The 19,907-nt window shown below is 35.7% G+C and overlaps 1 protein-coding gene across 1 annotated transcript; it reads left to right on the forward strand.

Annotated features, from left to right (window-relative positions):
* The first annotated feature begins 596 nt into the window (after positions 1 to 596).
* On the forward strand, positions 597 to 19,159 carry LOC138307067 (glutamate receptor ionotropic, kainate 4-like). The gene is made up of 13 exons (XM_069247695.1): positions 597 to 678; positions 3,751 to 3,891; positions 4,446 to 4,814; positions 5,248 to 5,438; positions 5,665 to 5,850; positions 10,862 to 10,978; positions 11,226 to 11,405; positions 11,817 to 11,908; positions 12,131 to 12,221; positions 12,715 to 13,042; positions 15,087 to 15,304; positions 17,159 to 17,430; positions 17,768 to 19,159. Exons 1-13 carry the CDS (start codon positions 597 to 599, stop codon positions 18,036 to 18,038), a joined length of 2,538 nt encoding a protein of 845 aa, XP_069103796.1. The 3' UTR covers positions 18,039 to 19,159.
* Positions 19,160 to 19,907: the final 748 nt, after the last annotated feature.

Here is a 19,907-nt window from a genome sequence, read left to right on the forward strand (position 1 = left end):
ATTCTAAGTTGATATTTATTTGTCCATTAAGCAAGATAGCTAATTATTGTTATCGCCTTTCATCACTGATGGATCCCTGTCAGTGTAATCGCAGCATGTTACCATATAGTCACTGTATTTCCGAGAGACGTCAGGTCGCTGGGGTCGATATCCTGCTGAATAACTCGGGGTAGATTCTGACTCTCTTCTACAGGTGATCCAAGCTCTCCGACAGTTCATCCAACATACTTTTGCTACGTTATCTGTGTTGTCACTGCCACAGTTCTCTTAACATTGTGACTCTTACACCAATTTTGTGACAATCTGCTTAGTTAACCTGAACGGAGTTCTCTTGACTTTGTGACTTTAACAACAATTTTGCGACAATCTGCTTGCTTAACCTTTACGGAGTTCTCTTGACTTTGTGACTTTAACAACAATTTTGCGACAATCTGCTTGCTTAACCTTTACGGATATTTGTTTATAATTCCACCATAAGAATTAAATTTGAGCTGAGATGTAAACGGTTGAGGTGTTTATGAGGATATTTTACAGAATGGTTGCGTAGATATCAATATCACGGTAAACTAGTGACAATACCATCTCGAATGATAAATATGGCTCTGACCACTGTGATAATAGGAACAATATTGACGAATACAGTTACCGGACTAGACGACATCATTCTTCTCAAACTAGGTAAGCAAAATTTTATAATTACGGAATCACAAACTAGGTAAGTAATATTCCAATATTTATGGATTCACAAACTAGGTAAGTAACATTTAATATTTATGGATTCACTAACTAGGTAAGTAACATTTTAATATTTATGGATTCACAAACTAGGTAAGTAACATTTTAATATTTATGGATTCACAAACTAGGTAAGTAACATTTTAATATTTATGGATTCAAAAACTAGGTAAGTAACATTTTAATATGTATGGATTCACAAACTAGGTAAGTAACATATTAATACATGTATATTGTTACCAAATGTAAATATATTGTTACCAAATGTAAATATTTGTTACCAAATGTTATTATATTGTTACCAAATGTAAATATTATTCCATCAAATGTAAATATTATTTTATCAAATGTAAATATTATTTTATCAAATGTGAATGAATTGTAACAAAATGTAAATTTAAGCATTGAACTGTTATCAGTTGACAAATTCGACGTGAAGCGATGGCGCGCTTCATCTTTGCCGCTGTCAAGTTTGCATTCATACTCCTGTATTTTCCAACTGAATGCAGTCCATTGATTAAATGAATGTCACATTGACGAGTACGAATACGTTGAAAGTGAACACCTTGTATGACCTTCTTTCAAATGTTGAAAATTAACTCCTTCCCAAAGATCGAAATATCAAAAATATATAATTTGAAAAAAATGTAAATGTTAGAAATATCTGTTAGACACCGTTAAAAAAGAGGACGTCATTGTTTGGTCCGGGAGTTAACACAATTTCCCACGAACTCTGGATTGGCTCTTACAGTATGCAGTCAGTTTCAGGGTCGTTCCAACTTTGCGTACAGCGTCAAATAAATAATAAACATCTTACTGCGATCAAATAGAGATTGAACAGTGTTTTGATTGCGTTAAAGGTGGTATGAACGCAATAGGATACAGACATATTCAATGTAGCGCGTTAGCGCTACATGTAGAATATGTCTGTATCCTATTGCGTTCATACCACCTTTAACGCAATCAAAACACTGTTCAATCTATATATTCACATAAATAAGTCTATTTTTACATGTTCGTGATCAAATTTAAATTCGATGATGGTTGCTAAGCTGGGTAACTACTGTAGTCAGGATGACCGAAGATATAGTTCCGGTTGTTGAATATTATAGCAGCAGTTTGGTTTGAAATACATGTATAACAATGACAACTTTCAATTATTTTTAGAATATGGTTTCTTTTTTCAATTTGTTATATATCAATAATGTATACTTCGAATAAAAATTTAGATAACACCGAAGCGTAACGACTACTGGTATGTATCGTTGTCAGGGTAGTGATGCGGTCCGAAGTGGAGCGAGCCGCCATATTTGATTTTCAATCGAGGAAAGTTACTAAAAGGCTGTCTAGCCTATTGATGGTATGACCGTTGAGCTGTTGAATGTTTGTCATGTATATATCGGTCTACGAACGCGATATAGACTAAATTCTTCATAGTCATGACTTTTATTTTATAGTGCGGAGGATGGACAAGTGTTTGCATGTACGTGTGTGTAGGCCTATTTTGAATGCAAAGACGGGGGTAAAGCTGATGATACTGTTTCGGATAGGCTACCTGTAATGTTTTTTTTTCTGGAATCCTGTAATGACCTGTTTACCTATGGTTCGCTTAGACATTCAGATAATTATTCTCCAACAATCAGATGTTCTGTGTATTTAGGCGAGATGAGTGACCGTAAACATACTGACGTAACTATGAAATTTCCAGAACATTCCTGAGGAAAGCCCCTCCCCCGGTTGTAGCCCCGACCAGCGATTCATTTTGTTGTTTATTACCGTTACAATGCTTGAACACATTTTTTGTTCTGATGTCAAATACATATTTAATTGGATCTTATAAAAACTCTTTATTGGTAATTTGAAATCCGTCAATTCATACGTCATTGCGATAATGCTAATTTGAACACAACTCCCCTCCCTTTACATTTTTACGTTTTATAAAATTGTTTAAGCGATATTTGAATTCGCGTTCGAACCCTATTGCGAAATTACTTCATCAAAAATCGCGTATTAATTTTCTAATCTGATGTGTCAATTATTACAATAATGAGAACAACGAACTAAAATGCAAAACGGACCTTCGAAACTGCCCAGTGTGTATAGAAAATTGAGCTCTGGTTAGAATTTTGTCTGGACCATTTGTTCGCTGGTTATTTATTGATTTAACTGTTTTGTGACTTGTAATTATCCTTTGGTAACTGTCATGTATGTATTTCTAATCACTTATTGTCAGCATTAATATACATGTCGGTAATTAGTAAAACATAAGTCATGTGAGTGTTTGAATGTCCAGTCTCTTATACGCGTTTGTGTGACTATGATTTGTTGTCTAATAAACATGTGAAGTTAGAACATGGAGTCGTTGATTCTTGACAGTAACAATAATTTCTCTTTTAAAAGTCAGATTAAAATTTAGTTTCAAAATATTTTTTTTTTAACATTAGGATTTTTTAAAGCAGAAAAGACATACATGTATTCCAAAATAGTAATCATGGTGGAGTTTGAGAAGATTGACCCCATTTTTATTCTTGTGTTATATGAAATCCTAGACTTTAGTTGAAGAACACGATAGCTGCCTTTTTTGAGCAGTTTTAATAGTAGAATCCAAAACTTAAACATTGTAGTCTATGAAAAGACATGTAGTTGGTTGGTCTAGTTGTTACACGCATTCTTTTTTCTACGCAAGTATACAATAATTAAAAAAAAAAGAAAAAAGTTGTCATCCGATATTCATACAGATGCAAGTTAAATTGCAATTAAAAAGAGAGGTCACTTCTAACACGTGGTATGAACGTTATCTCCTAGCATCTTGTAGGACGATTAGTCTTTTTGTATCTCTAAACATCTGCCTTTCCAGATACACCAGTATGTCGGTGGAGATTATCATAGATCCACATAAAACCTTTGATTTGGTTGCATTTGCATTCTTTTCTTGTCTCCATTATATTTTGAAACTTTAAGATTCGTTTCCGTCTAGATTATGTATTTTTCTTTAATCCGTTTCCTTTCTTCTAGGTATCGTGAGAGGGCCGTGTGTAGGTTTCTGTAAAGAGCAGACGACCATTAAAAGCGTTTCCGGTTTCAGTGACGTCATTTCCGCCAATATTACATGGGCGTACGTAGACGTATCTGAGCCATATACTGTTCTAAACACAGGTACGGTTGTTTTTTATAAGGATATTTAGATACATGTAAACTCAAAGAACAATTAACTCTTACTCGGTCAACAACATTTCAATGTTGCAATGGTGTAATTTTCAAATTTGTTTGTCATGATAAAGTTTCACCAGGAAAAGAACACGTTTTCATTCCAGATTATGTGTTTTCTTAAGAATAGGTTTGAGTTTTTCTGTATTATTCTTTTGTAATCTACAATAGCTAAGAACTGTGGCCCTTAAACTACGCACCAATACAGAACCAAAACTAATAGTTGTTTTGTTTGGACAAAATTAAAAGAAGAGAATGTAAACCTTTACAATTGCGTGCATGTAATTAACCCAATTATATACCGTATTACTGATAATTTTTACGGATCAATTTTTTTGCGATTTTGACTAAATAAGAGAAAGTTCAATTTTAGCGTTTATAAGGGTACAAACCTTGCTTAAAAAAGCTCGAATAAAATTTTTGCAACAAAAATAATGTTCCGAAAAATCGTGAAATTAACCAACTATACGTTACTGTTGCCTCACTTTTGTCTCTCATTCCAGTAAATAGCATGAGATACTCAGACATAGACCTGGTTTTGTTGTTGGCCGATGTGGACTATCATCTAAACTTCTCCCTTCTACTGGATAAAAAGACCCAAGTACTACAGTGGGTGATTCCCAGCTCTAACGAGGCGGATAGTGACAGGGTTTCACTGAACAATTGTGGATCCAGCTCAACATTTATGTCTCTTAGTGAGAATAATCAAGATACTGTTGATATATGTCGAACTGAATCTCAAGCAGATTTTAATTATAATAATGCTAAAGGCCGTCGGCAGTACGAACCAACCGGGAACGCGTTGGTTGATATCATTGCTTCGATCGCTAACCATCTGAAGTGGTCGTCGACGTTTGTATTGACCGATAAAGGTAAGATGATGTATCCATGTTTCATATTTAGTGGAAAAACCGATTAGAAACAAAGGCAGTATATTAATTATTAGAACCCAACATCAATCAAAACAACAAACATGGAGTACACTCTAGAAGCAGAAGCTTCTGGAAAACAAACAAGCTACAAAAAACATACCTCTCTATGTACTGATATTTTGTAAAGTTTTCAACTTATGTAGGTGAACTTTGCTGAAAATGTTTTTGTTCTATTTTTGGTTAATTGGTTTTACGTCAAACACCTAAGGTCAGTTAAGGACGGTTTCCCCTGTGTGCGATGTGCTGTGTGTGGTGTTGATAGGACATTTTACCGTAATTAATTAACCAACCTTTTGTCCATTTTATAGCGTTATCATAGTGGACCATACTGTCTTTTTCAATAAAGTACCTATTATGACACCGATTTTGTCAGATGATAACCTAGACGCCCTTGTTCACGGTCTGTCTGCTGCGGGTGTTTCGGTGGTAGATGGCATGATACCGGACATCTCGTCCCCGAGATTTGAACGTGATTTCCTTGCAATGATCGACTATGCTGTCCGGGAACTTCCCAACATAACCATAGTTTGTAGCATGGAATGTGTCAGAACCCTACTGAAAAAGGTAATCTACTAATAAGATATCTTCTAAAGCTTGAATAATTCATGCCCACAGTATTGTTTTCTTTCCGGGTTATGTTAAGACTGGAAAATTGCGACAGCTAATACTAATATTTCTATGCTAACATGTTTTTGAAAATAAGAACCAATATCGATGTTTTATAAAAATATTGTCGCAGTCAACCAGTGATACATAAATTGACACACTCATTGTATTTTCTGCCTTCCAGCCGTTTTCTATCGCTCGCTGGGAAGTCCAGCGCTATGCCATGCGTCACATGACCCGATGGTTAATAGTCACATTTGGTGACCACTCGGCCGCTGACCAGTTAACTGACCTAGAAACAAACCTTGACAACGTAGTGGTCATCGTAATTCCGGACAAATTTGTCCGGAAATCTTTTTTAAATGGGGAGGTGAGTAGTAAATTTTCCGAATCTTCCAATTCGAGAGGAATGGCCTGAACACACGCCCTTAAGGTTCATGTAAAGGCTTTAAACAGTGATATTTTGCAAGCCTAAATTTCATTACTCTTCACGAAAAAAATAGTTCAACCGATCTGTTTGGGGCGAAAAATGCAAATTTCCGGAAAGAGCCTCAAAGTCCACATTTTAACTATTTTTTCGTAAATAGTCTTCTTGTCATGTTCAGAGAACATTATAGTGATACAAGTGCTCTTATGAGCACTTGTATCAGTTAAAATGTCTTCTTTTATACTATATATTCGTGATCCGCCATTTAAAGCAGCCATTTGCATTTACAACAATAGGCTCCTGTGCTATTCGCTGGACCGATTTTGCCAAACAAACTGTTGGAGTACCTGGCATAGTCACTACTGAACACGATATCATGATTATTTGGTGCCACAATGCAATTCACAGGAGTTCTATGTCTTCTCCAGAAATATTCATTTTCTCTTATTTTACTGAAATTTACAAGCAGCTTCACAAATTGCATATCCACAGTAAGACTGACAGTTAGCCAGGGTACATACCAACAATTAATGAAGTTAGTTTTGTTCAATTGCAGCACAGTAATGAGTTACAGGCTTGCAAAATATCACTGGTTAAAGCCTTTGCATGAACCTTAAAGTAATTAAAGTCGGTAAAATTTCGACATGCATTTCTTTGTTTGATTCATTAGATTAATATTAACAGCCAGGGTCATGTACGGACGGCCTCCCATGTACGTGTATCTATGTATACAGTGTGCAGCGTGTGTGAAGTGCGAGGTGCGTGTTTTGGGATGTACTGTTGTATTCCGCAATGAAACAGTTGGGAAATTTCTAATATATATCAAATACACATGAACCTTTGATTTGGTTAAGAAATATGGTATTATACCAATGTGGTAAAATCTCAAAAACCGTATGGATTCGTGTTTCACATATTCATCAATTATAAACCGTTACGGGATGTTTATATATTTATAGCCTTATACCAATCTGGTAGAATCTCAAAACAATAATCCCATGGGCCTTGGCTGTCACCTGATATTTTGACCCACTTAACCGTATACACAAGGTTCAATAATTATTATTCCAATCGGCAATAACTCCGTAAATAAGTTAGAGTCGAATCAAACTTATTTTCAAACTTGTTCAAGATATTTCCAATATTAGCTATATAGTCTATAAGTTTCATTAAGCTCGATGCATATTTATTTAAGTAAGCATATTCACAATATTCAATAACTTTAATTGCAAAGGGCAATATCTAAGTTACTATCTAATCAGAAAGATTTTCGAACTTGTCTGAGATCTTTCCAATTTTAATCTAAATACAAAGTTTCATGAAGCTGATTGCATATAATAATTATCGAATTAGACATATTCTAACATATGTTACCATTTATCAGCCTGTGATATCTAAAATATTCTATCTCAATTGTACCTTAATTCTATATCAATACTCCGGCACAAAATTTCAATAAGTGAGGTAGGGTTTGTATTACTGTAAAATAAAGCTATCAATAGAATGATGTTTTACTTGGGAAAGTAAAACAGGTCAAATGAAATATGTACTTCTGACATTGTTACTAGAAAGTACTCAGATTGTTGGTAAAAGACCCGTAAATCATACTTATAGTGTCTAACACTTAAACTGTATATTAGGATCGATAATCGGATAATAGTTCTCTTAGCAAATGAAACGAGAGCCGAAATGGAAACTGATAGCATTTACAGATTTAATCCTCTTGACAAAATAAATCGATATATGAACTAGACATAGAGATCAATCCCTCCAGAATACACGAGAACTATTACGTATGTAATATTGCGTGCATGTAATTGCTTACTCTTTCCTTAACGAGCACTTACTTTTAATGAGTACTTTAAAACTGCCACAAAACAATTATCTGAACAAAACACGGAGTTCAAGACATTACTCAATCAATTTCTTTTACTAAAATAACTAGGAAGTAGTAATCAATTACATTGAATATGTCTAGGTTTTCCGCACATATCCCAGACGTAAATACACTTCTCTGTCCAGTATGGTATTGACTATTTCCTAATTGATATAAAGGAGAATGTTTTAAAAACAAACGTGTTTATAAGGATTTTTATAGATATTTGCTTTTTCAGTTGATAATGCATTATTAAGTAAAAACAAAGACGTAAAGTTTGCATATTTAATGCAAATAAGGAGAAATTTTGATTTAATTTAAGGGAAATTTGAAGAACGGGCAAGCCTGTCAGTTTTGAGAGAAAGTTTATTTGTTTGTTTGATTATTTTAACATCTTATTAACATCAATGGTCATGTCAGGAAGACCTCCTATGTAGGCTGTGTGTAGCGTGTGTGAAGTGCGAGGTGCGTGTTTTGGCGGCATGTTTAAACCAAGTACTTAAACAATATAATGATATTCGGACAGAATAATTATCCTCTGATGAGTGGAAATTAGATAAAATGTGGACTTGTATCGAACCCTCAAAAATTAAGACTAGTACCAGGTGATTCAGAACAGGAAGCGGCTGTACGTCATCGCCGCCACCCGCCACATAATTTAGTTGAGAGGTAAGATAATGCAAACTGAAACGGTGTTTGATTGGATGATTGGTAGGTTAGTTTTAACGGCTTATTAACTGCGAAGGTTATTTAAGGACGGTCTCACTTGTATACAGAGTTTTGTGTATGTGTACATGTTTGTATGTTTTAAGGAAACTACAGTATGTTCGTGTTTTATCTCTTGGTAATGGTGAAACTCATTTCACAAGTTTGCATGGTATATGATGAATGCAGTGGAATTGACGATTCGAAGATAAATTGACGTACCGTACCTGGTAATCTGGATAAGATATCGAATGAATGGGACGGCATGGTGTTTCAAACCAAACTGATAGAAATTCTTTATTTTCTACATGCAGCACTCACCTATATATTGCTTTTTTCCGACGAATATTGGCAATCAATTTTCGCTACCATCCTGGTATACCAGGCAACGACTTTTGTTTATAGTGTCGGGAGCGCGTGCAGCTTCTATATATAGCCTAACTAGTACGGTTGGCTAGATGATCATGACCTACTTGTAAAAAATGTCCGTACATGGGGGATGCTGAAAAACAGTAAGGCTTTACTTAGGGGATATTTGTGCAACTGTATGCGCTTAAGTAAAGTATAATTTTAACCGAAATGTTATGCTTGTTTCTGTGCGTATATGTATTATAACAACTTGTCCAACTACATGTGCATGCATATCAGTACAGTGTATATTAGAAAGAAAACTTGTTGGCATGAGAAAAAGGGCCACTGCACATTCTGAACAACATTATTAAAATAAAGAAAACGTTCATTTTTATAACGCAGGTCGTATTATGTTTCCCGACGTCGTCATAATTACAACGCGTTAGTTGACTATTTCTGCCCCAGACGACAAAACTTCAACTTGTTTGGTGTTGTAACCTCATCTTTGGCCATATTATGTCAATAATAATTGTTTTAAAGAAACTTTTTTTTTCGGAAATGTAGCCTAGTGGCCCTTTCATGAATATCACGAAGTTTATTATCTTTTACATTGAATGCGAAAGCTTTTAAATTATCATTCTTCAAAAATGAATTGTCATAAGAACTATGGCAGCTAACTGAGAGCAGAACAATACGTCAAGCTTTCCTATAATCGCTTCCTAATAAATAATGCCGTATGGTAGCCTTCTTAGCTTTTTGGGAAGCTAATACTTGTGATACAGTTGTTAACAGTATAATCAAAATATATGGCATATCAATATTAAAGTTATCAAATTAATAAATACTCGTCCTTCAAGTGCTGATATGACGAAAATACATGCGTAAGTTTTTAACATATGATAAAATTATACCGCAGTGAGCCAAGGCAATAAACATTTAATTCAATTGGAGGTAGATAACAAATTCCTACGAAAGCGGTTCGATGATTCTACCTCTTATTGCATTCGGAGTTCACCTAACTATTGGCATTAATACTTAAAAATAATTATGATAATAATGATTGGTTTTCCTTATCTCTAGATCCCCTATGACTTACTTAGTTGTATATTTTACCTGTATAAGACGGATACAAATAAGCAGGTGTGCAACCTTTTCGGTCCCGACGTCGGCGTTAATCACATGGGAATATTTGATTATCTATATGGTTACAATTGCGATATATATCGTATATTTGAAAATAATTTCTGTAGTTTTCATTAAACTCTCACACGACCGTAATTAATTGTTAAGCACATTATATTCATGAGTATATCATGGAATTGTATCAAGTCTTCTGTATCCAACAGATTGATATTTCCATCTACACCACGTAAGAGACACAGAGAGAAATGTATGCAGTATTAAGTAAGACTCTATAAATAAATCATAGTTATTTCTATTAGGAGGATATCACGTAATGTTTATGGGAAAAGCTTGAGAGGAGGAAGGTTATCCAGTAGAAGCATAAATCAAAATGACGTTTTCATATGTTTGCCTTTAGCATTAAATTAAATTGACACCTTCGACATCAAAAGTTTTATGAAGCAACTGAGTATCCTTATATTAATTGAATCCAACGTATTATAAAGCTTATAAAGCTAATATGTCCCTATTTCATTTGAGTGTAACCTCACCACGAGTACGTAAATGCATTCTTATTTGTTAAATTATAGACAGTTTGTGTCATGAGGAATAAATTGGAATCAAAACTAACGCTTCAGGTTGCATCGTCACAGTTTGTTTGATTTAATTAACATCCTGCCATGTAAGGACGCCCTCCCATGTATGTTGCGTGTAGGAAGTGCGTAGTGCATGTTTTGGGAGACTGCGACATATTTGTGCCGAGTCTTCTAGTACAATATGAGGTGGGATATGTTGCTTGGTGTCTTCGGCATAATGCTTCAGCGATATAGCACTATGAAACAGCTGAATGATACAATTAAAGATGTTTCACATCTCTGATGTTTTTTCTAATACTTCCAGGACGTTCAGTCATACATACAGGGTGTCCTTGGTGATATCGGTAGCAGTTACAACATGTCGGAATACAACCATTCTAATACTACCATAAAGGACCTGACACTGGCAAAATTCGTATCGGTAAGTGATTGATCTACTGTAATGATTCAGTTATATAGGCGATTTACACGGTCAATCCATGAGGAAGAATCTAGGCGTTCTCCTAGTTCCGGGATACATTGATAACTAACGGAAGATAATAAAGTATTCTGGTATTTGTATTTAAGCAATATATTTCATCGACGATACTAGCACTATTAGAGAAGCAGGAGTTCTCGCGAAGCACAAAACGACATTGCAGTTTACACGTCAATATTTACCATTACAGAATAACAAAGTGATGTGTCGGTGGGTAGCTATAGAAGCACTGATGTGGACCAAGACCGGAAGGCGATTTTCCACCGTTGGGCATGTCCAGGAATCGGGCAGATTACTCACTTCCGGTGATATATTCCCGAACACGAAGTTTGGATTCAATGGAAGAGAACTACTTGTATCGACCAACGTGGTAGGTTTTTATACCGGAATTTGAAATATTAATCTTTCCTTGCTTTTCGGAAATTGTTTCGTAACATTGTGATAAATTTTAAAGAATGATATAATAGAGCGGACTTCTATTACTTTGAGTTACTGTTGCTGAAGTCTTGTGATTTGGAGAGCTAAAGCTATTTATTGCTTTAAACCTCACCTTAATATGGAGATAGAATATCTGATATCTTAATTACTTTATCAGAGTTCCTTCTTTTTCGATTAATTTCATTAATACTGAGAGATACTGTGAAACGAAGGGAAATAACTCTGAAAAAGTCAGAATGGCAGATGTTACATTAATTACATTCCAAAGAATATAACAGATGTGATTTGTCCCTTTTGTTCCTATCTTAAAATGTATGTTTCTTATTTTTGTTATTGTTTGCAGTGGTATCCATTTGTAGGCAAACATGAAAACATGACATTCAGTGGATTCTGTATAGACATGTTGGACCATTTGGCAATCAGCTTAAACTTCACGTACGTTTCATCTTGTGAAAGGAAGCGATATTTGTTGTTATCAATTCTAATGCTAAAACTCAAAAGAATAATTTCATACGATGCATATGCTACATTGAAAATAAAATGTGAACTCCTTTAATTGAAAAGAAATAACGATGATCTATGCGCACAAACCATCTAAAATATATTTCATTCAAGTTTCCATGATTTAAAATCTAAATCACTACATTTGTTCTGAAGGTACCGTTTGACGATGCCGGCAGATGGCGCGTGGGGAATGCAGTTTGAAAACGGTAGCTTCAACGGCTTGGTCGGTCAGATGGAGAGAAACGTAAGTTTGAACACTTCTACTGATAAGCTTTTGGAAAGTATTGCTCTCCTGTTTTCACAAGAAGAAATGCGACAGAAGTTCGAGCAATCTGATTTCATCTTTCCCACACAGTATAGAATTTCACATTTGTCTTTTTGTGAGAGTATCTCTCTTGACCGAGCGCTATGGTTAATTATATTTATGCTCCGGCTTATTTTAACGGGTTATCAGCAAAAACGTAGTCAGACCAATGGTTTTCAAAATTAATATAACTGATTGATGTGTAACTTAGATTAATTTATGAAACATGCTTATTTTGCGATTTATAACGCTTACAATAAAGTATAATAAGCAAACTTCCCATCAGATGCATCACTCATTAACTTGTTTGCTTTTTGCATAATATGATATTCTAGTATAAACATATGACAAAAAATAAAAGTAGATTCCATACGTAGTCAGGATGTCAAGGGTTCACTAAGATTTCTTCTGATCAATGTCTTCATTTTCCCAGGAGGTAGACCTAATAGTCGCCCCAATGTCAATTCAGACGAATCGCGAAGTAGTCATGGATTTCTCGTATCCGTATTTCTATGAGCCAACCGTAATGCTCCTCAAAAAACCTGACCCCTCCGATAAAAAATGGCGGACGCTGATCGACCCGTTCACGACCACTGTGCTGATCTGTATAGGGATATCCCTGCCGACCGTGTCCTTCATCATGTGTATGTTGGAGTACTTGAGTCCCTATTACAGAGGTTTACCTGACAGAGCGTCCATGAGGGGCCTCCATCACTTCTCAGACGCGTTCTGGTACCTATACGGAGCCCTACTCACACAAGGTATACATGAGATCTGATCACGTTGAGGCATTCTCGATATTCCAGGGGTTACTATCACTGCCATTAAATCCACCTTTGGACTATGTCATAGTAAAAGTGAAGGTTGTGTGCGACAGCAAGTGAGATAGGTAGTTTGATCATGTTATTTACAGTAAATGAATTGGAAAAGGTAAACTATGATGGCTTCAAACCTGTGGATTGTTTTGTGTAATTTTCAAAGTTAGTTTTTGCATGTCGTTTTTTATTCTCAAACGCATATAGCTTTACTACGAAATAGTCCAGGGGTGGATATAACGACAGCGGAACTAACTCTTGGAATATTGATTATGCAATTACAGCAATAATTTGGATTGTGTTACTTAATTATTGCACTATCTTTTATTAAAAATACCTTTGACTATTAAAGCGGCAATACAATGCTGTTATTACACCTGAGTATGTTATATAATATCGAGGATGGTATTTACATGTCTATCAGGTGTTGTAGTTATCGATATATTTTCTCTTTGTCTGTCGTTGATTATCACTTATGGTTTGGTAAATTAACGAAGCAACAAAACTCGGCTAAAATGCATGTTGATTGGCATTATTTGAGGCATAGGATTCAAGTACTTTCTGAGGGGAAGCAGGGCGTAACGGTCACTGAAGAATGTAACATTAATATGTGCAATTACACACACCACAAATAAAACGGCGTTGCTTGAATAATATCATATTTTTCACACTGTGATTTAATGCAATATTGTCACATGATTTCCGATTTATCGTCGTATCGACTTGACGGGCAAAATTAGCTGATAACATGCTTGGTTGGGAAATAATGAAATATAACGAATCGTGGTAGCGTCCTGATATAATATCTGGCAAATACAAGAAATGAACTATTTAGGGGAGCTTGAAAATTCATTTATCAGCTCCAATTAGCATCATGCCAGTCATGCAAAGGCGGTCTCCCATGTATGTTGTATGTATGAATTGCGTGGTGCGTTTTTTGGGAGACTGTTGTATATTATACAATTATGGCCCTCTGTGGAGGGATACATCTAGAATTGTCTCCCTGGAAAGAGTTATTTTCTCGAGGGCGAAGCCCGAGAGAGAAAATAACTCTTTCCAGGGAGACAATTCTAGATGTATCCCGACACATAGGGACATAATTATTTTATTATACCGAACAAAATCAAAAGAAAAAAAATCTCTGTTAAAAGAATCCATGAAGATATTTCCCAACAACAACGTTGTTAAATTCGTTGGGCTACAAAAAAATAAACAAAAGCGCTGCCATTGTTGGTTGACGTTGCAGATGACGTCAACTTCCGGTCACGTGCGGAGCTTCCAAGGGGTTATTTCCCTGGGGTTATTTCCCTCGGGGGTTATTTCCCTGGGGTTATTTCCCTCGGGGGTTATTTCCCTGGGGTTATTTCCCTCGCCTTCCAATTCCGGGGGAAACATCTAACTTATTCAGTGTCATGTGATCAAGTTTAATCCAATCAGAACATTCTAAATGAAAGTGAGGTATAATAATCGTGTTTGTCTTCCTGTATAGTGGGACTCTTGTCCTTTAAACAGTGATGCATACCGACGAAAACACCAAGCAACACATCCCACCCGGTAACATCATACTGACAGCGGGGGAACCAGTCGTCCCACTCCCTTGAAAAAAACTTTACATTATGTGCCTACTTACAGGTTCTTAGTAAAGCTATAATTATATATTTTTCAGCAAGTGAGAAATGAAAATTTGAATAATGACATGATTAGTCCATTTACCTTTTAAACAACAAGTTTAATATAACATCGCTGTATAATTGTATAATTTCATCGTAAGACTCATTTCATGATAAAGCTGTTTTCACCTTTTGTTTTATGTTAATAAGCGGTTTAATTAACCAAACAACATCGTGTTTCGTTCCCGGTCGACATCATTTAGTAGGTTGGAAAAACATCTATTGACGTCATAAAATCAATACAGTATTATTAACAGTACAATATAAGAACTACATTTTTCTTTTAAACTTCTCACGTATATTTCGCACTAAACCTACAGGAGGAGAGCACATGTCTGACGCCGTGTCCGGGAGGACGTTACTCAGCTTCTGGTGGCTGTTTTGTATCGTTATGATGGCCACCTACAGCGGTAATCTGATAGCCTTCCTCACTGTCACCAAGGAGAAACTGCCGTTCGATACCCTCAGTGGCATGGTCAATCAGGATGTGTATAAGTGGGGGACGATCGGAGGAACGGCCTTTATCGACATCTTCAAGGTAAGAAAACTTGACGTACATTATGTACATAGGTAGGAGCGGCTTTTATCGACATATTCAAGTGAAAAAACCATTACATTGAATTGCAGACCGTTCCTGTATCTTTCATTTCTAAATTCAGAATTTCCCATTTACATTTTAAGACGGAATAATTCCGTCTTTGCGTATTACAGAATTAGCCCCCTTGCAGGTAGGTATCCATCGTAACGTGTCATTATTTTATGGGTGAAATTTACGTCGTTTTCTTAGAAAAGTATGACGTTACGATCGGAGGAATGGCCTTCATTTTCAAGGTAGGAGGACTTAAAGTCCTCGTCAAGAAGGATAGTAATTTCTCTTACCCTAGACATCGATATCGACAGTTCTTTCGGTGTGATTTTTTTTTTAAATTTCACCTTAGGGTAAAGACAAGCTACATGAGATCTTTGCACGTGTATAAGAATTGTATGACGTCACGAAAATGATATCATGACGTCGCGGTAATAGTAATATAACGTCACGACAACAATGGAATGACTTCACAAAGACGGCAAAGAAGAGGATTCATTGAGGTTACTTCATCCTCTCTCGCATAGGTGACACGTTTATTAGATACACAAAGTAGTACACGGGGTAAGAGAAGAAGAAGCATTCACCCTCTTTGGGGTGAGACAGGAGGTCTCAACTCTCGTGATAAGATTCTCAAGCTGTCAAACACTAGGCAAAGCCTCGTGTGTGACTGTTTGACAACTTAAAAATCTTAAACCTCGGGTTGAGATTCTCCTGTCTCACCCCAAAGGGGATGAAAGATACTATTATTCTTCTATACATTGGTATCCCGCGGTTGGTAGGGGAAAATACCGGGCTAAAGAAATGACAGCTCACATGCATTGTAACAGCAACACACACGAACCAGGTTTAGGTGACGTGCGTTACTGTATCGCAATTTCGCAGCCCTGATCAAGGGGACGCAACTCGCAGAAATGACGTAAGCCAAGGGTCTTGGTGTTGTACTGAAGAGTTTATTCGTTACCAAAACTCTACGTGAGACTGCAAAATACAAACAGACACTCTTAGCTATCATGATAAAACAATGAACGCATTGTCAAACATTGTTATGACTCGCCAGTAAACCGCAAATAATTAGAAATGCTAGAAATTACCGAAAACCTATATGTTCCATTATACATACCTCTTTTGGCTTACATACGCGCAATTCGCAATGTTCCGTAGGTAGATTTATGCCTCGTAACCAAAAAGGCATTCGCAGGTCAACGCAAGTGGAAGATAAATTCTAACAGCCGAGCACATGGCTTCTTCTTCCCTCTGTTCGGAACTTTCTTACCCTTTTCCGCAACGAGCTCTGACAAGGGAGATAACTCCTGTCCAACTACAGTTACATGCATTAGATATTACCGTGATGTTATCAATAAAAACGCAACCATTGTCGATCACTTCATTAAATTGACGTTCATGTGATGGAAACGTTTCTAAAAATTAATATTCACCCTAGTATCAGAGAAAAATAAATAGATATGGGCTTGTTAGAGGGACAGGAATATATCATCATCTTGACCGTTAAATCGCGAGTTGAGATATCCCTGCCCACTGGGCAGACCCAGGTAAGATTCTAGAAATCTTCACGAAAAAATCTTCATTAACATATTCGTGTACACATGACCTCCAATAGTTTAATGTAAGAAACATCAATAAGCATTTTAAGCATTAGCACAACATCTAAATGAAGTCTCCTTAATATTAATAGAAAATTGTGAACGTCTCAATTCGAATAAACACAAGGCTCTTTTTTATAAAGTAATCCATTTTCCATTGTTTTATATCTAATAGTTGTATATAATTTATTTAAAACTACAGACTAGTCAGCAGCGCACTTTCCAACAGGTCTGGGACGGACTATCCCGGTTTAACAGGACCGAAAAAGACATATTTAGTTTTGACCCGGAAGTACACATTTCCAAGGTGTTGTCAGGGGACTATGTTTACCTTGGCGACAAGACGTATAACGAAATAACGGTCCGGAGCCGGAAGGAGTGTGACCTTGTGCTGACTAAGGAGGAGTTCATTCCCTTACAATACGCTGTCGGACTGCCGAACAACTCACCTTATACTAGACTGTTTGCGAATGAGTAAATAAATTAAAACTCCTGTCCTCTAGTCGTACGATCCATACAGGTTAAAATAACTTATTAAAAAACTATTAAATTCAAATTATTAAAATGGGGCATTTTGACCGTCATGGAGAATAATTGTTTCTGTTCCATTCATCTTCATAAGATAAACAAGATTGGTTGGTTGGATGGTTACGTTTAACCGTCTTATGAAGAACATTTGAGATCATTTTCGAAGCAATGATTATTACAATAATGCTTCATATTTTTTTTTCTGTTTTTACAGAATCCTGAATAAACACGATGTATTCATGAAAATGGACTTTTAACGAAGTATTCTTCCTTTTCTATTCAGAATCCTGTCGATTCATGAAAGTGGATTGCTACAAATTTGGAAGCTAAAACATTGGCCAAAAAGAAGCACGTGTTACGGTTCTATGGTGCCCGAGGCTACCATCGTGAGTTTGATCGACATACAAAGTGCTTTCTACCTGATTGGTATAGGGATTGTAGTGGCTGTTACGGTGCTGATATGCGAGTGTGGATACTCGTACTGGGAGAAACGTACAGGGAGAAATACCTTTGTGGCTAAAATAATCCATAAACACACAAAAAGAATCATGTAGGAGGTTATCTTAATAGAACACAGACAAAATATGAATAGATACTCTCAAAAGAAGTTACTTAAGGCACAATTAGGCAAAAAAAATTGCATTGAATAATCATGACTGTCGATTGGTTGTAAGAATGATCATGACTGTCGATGGGTTGTAAACAAATACAAACCAGCAAAACGAAATGTTAGCGTAACCGTTTGATTTTTGATGATCCAGCTAAAATAAAGCAAGACAGAAAATGGATGGTTGTTATTCACGAAGTTACTCATGGTATATTCAATAGCAAAATCAATTTCGAACAGGAAAATGAAAAAAAGGAAATTCCGAATTTGTTAACAATATATTAAATTGCAATGAACGCAAATTGATGGCTTGAAATAACGCTAAAATACGGACCTAGTGAATTGAAGTGACTTGCTTTCTGTTGTTTGAGATACCAATAATATGATTTCCTAATTGTTTTTTTTCGGAACTGTAAAAATATGAGTTTTGAGGTTTTAGTAGAAACAGTTTTACAATACGTATATTTAATTATGTCTCCTTCAACGAGGTTAAGGGTGTGGTATATTGGAATAGGGTTGTCCGTCTGTCTGTCTGTAGACACACCTGTGTCCTGTGAAAGCCTCTTAACTACTAAAATTACAGGTTTTGATAAAATTTGGCACACAGAGCCCTGGCATAAAGGTGAGTTTACTAAACTATATCTGCAATGTCCCCTATTAATTGAGTTATTACTAAATTTGTGTAGCGAGGGAATTAGTCGTCCACTCTGACGACAGATATGAGAACGACTGTGTTCTTAATATGTGAATGGTTGAGTAACTGATATGACACTCCAGTTTAGCGATTAGATAGATTAATGCCATTTAGAAATGTTGGCGCTGGTTTATTTGTGTGTTGGCATGTATACTTTCAATTTGAAAGTCATAAGTATACAAATCAAATAATAAACTATACAGTTTTGTAATTGGAATAAAGAAATAAAATGATTGAATGAAAATTGAGTATTTTATCAAAATGGTAACGTGACGCTACACTTAAATATGTGATACAGAATTTCCAGTTGTCAATATAAACTAACAATAACTATTCTGAAAAAATAAAGTTGCTGGATGGTATGACAATTTGTATATGCACTTTTCTTTCCTTTTTGATCATTATATTTATCTAAACATAAAAGTATTTGATATTTTGACATACATGTGATTTCAATAAATAAATGACAATCTGTTGGAACTCTCCATAAATGAAAAACATTTATTTTATCAATTCCAAACATTAACTTTATTTATGAGGTGTTCCATTTTGGGTACCCGAACGATTTGGATAGCGTCATGTTTCTTAAGAAAAATATTGCCGTTATGCCGTTCATTGTTATAGAAGCTGCCTTTACTTCATATATACAGTAATGAACCTACAGTGCATAACATTTATTCCAAATTTGTTTCCTCGAATTTCAATTGTAATTTCATTCAGTTACCATTTTAAGCGTACAATCGAATGCTTTGACAATCAACAGAGATATGCTATCCTGAATAGTTTTGCTGCATTTTTTTCTTTGACATATGTATATGTTTATATCTTTATATTATTGTGTTCAATGTGTACCGTTCTGTATTTGCATATCACAAAGTTATCTGCCCTTGCAAATAGGTTTTGATTGCTACATCACGTGTTTGGGGTTGATACATGATCTTTTTTGTAAAATAATAAGTGTCTCTCACAAAACAATGACGTCACAATAGATACCTACCCACAATGACAGCTCTGTAATATACAAATATGGAATTGCGTCTGTTATGATAAGATCCTATCCCTGTTGATAATTTTTTATAGTATTCAAAAGGCGAGTAGAAACTGTTCTGTCAATAATTTACA

The sequence above is a fragment of the Argopecten irradians genome, chromosome 14 (genome assembly GCF_041381155.1).
Source record: "Argopecten irradians isolate NY chromosome 14, Ai_NY, whole genome shotgun sequence".
In the NCBI taxonomy this organism is placed as follows: Eukaryota; Metazoa; Mollusca; class Bivalvia; order Pectinida; family Pectinidae; genus Argopecten; species Argopecten irradians.

Excerpts from the sequence above, each read along its gene's own strand:
- LOC138307067 (XM_069247695.1), top strand. The coding sequence starts at position 597 with ATGGCTCTGACCACTGTGATAATAGGAACAATATTGACGAATACAGTT. Across the intron at positions 5,851-10,861 it reads AATCTTTTTTAAATGGGGAG|GACGTTCAGTCATACATACA; the intron begins GTGAGTAGTAAA and ends TAATACTTCCAG. Across the intron at positions 13,043-15,086 it reads CGGAGCCCTACTCACACAAG|GAGGAGAGCACATGTCTGAC; the intron begins GTATACATGAGA and ends CTAAACCTACAG.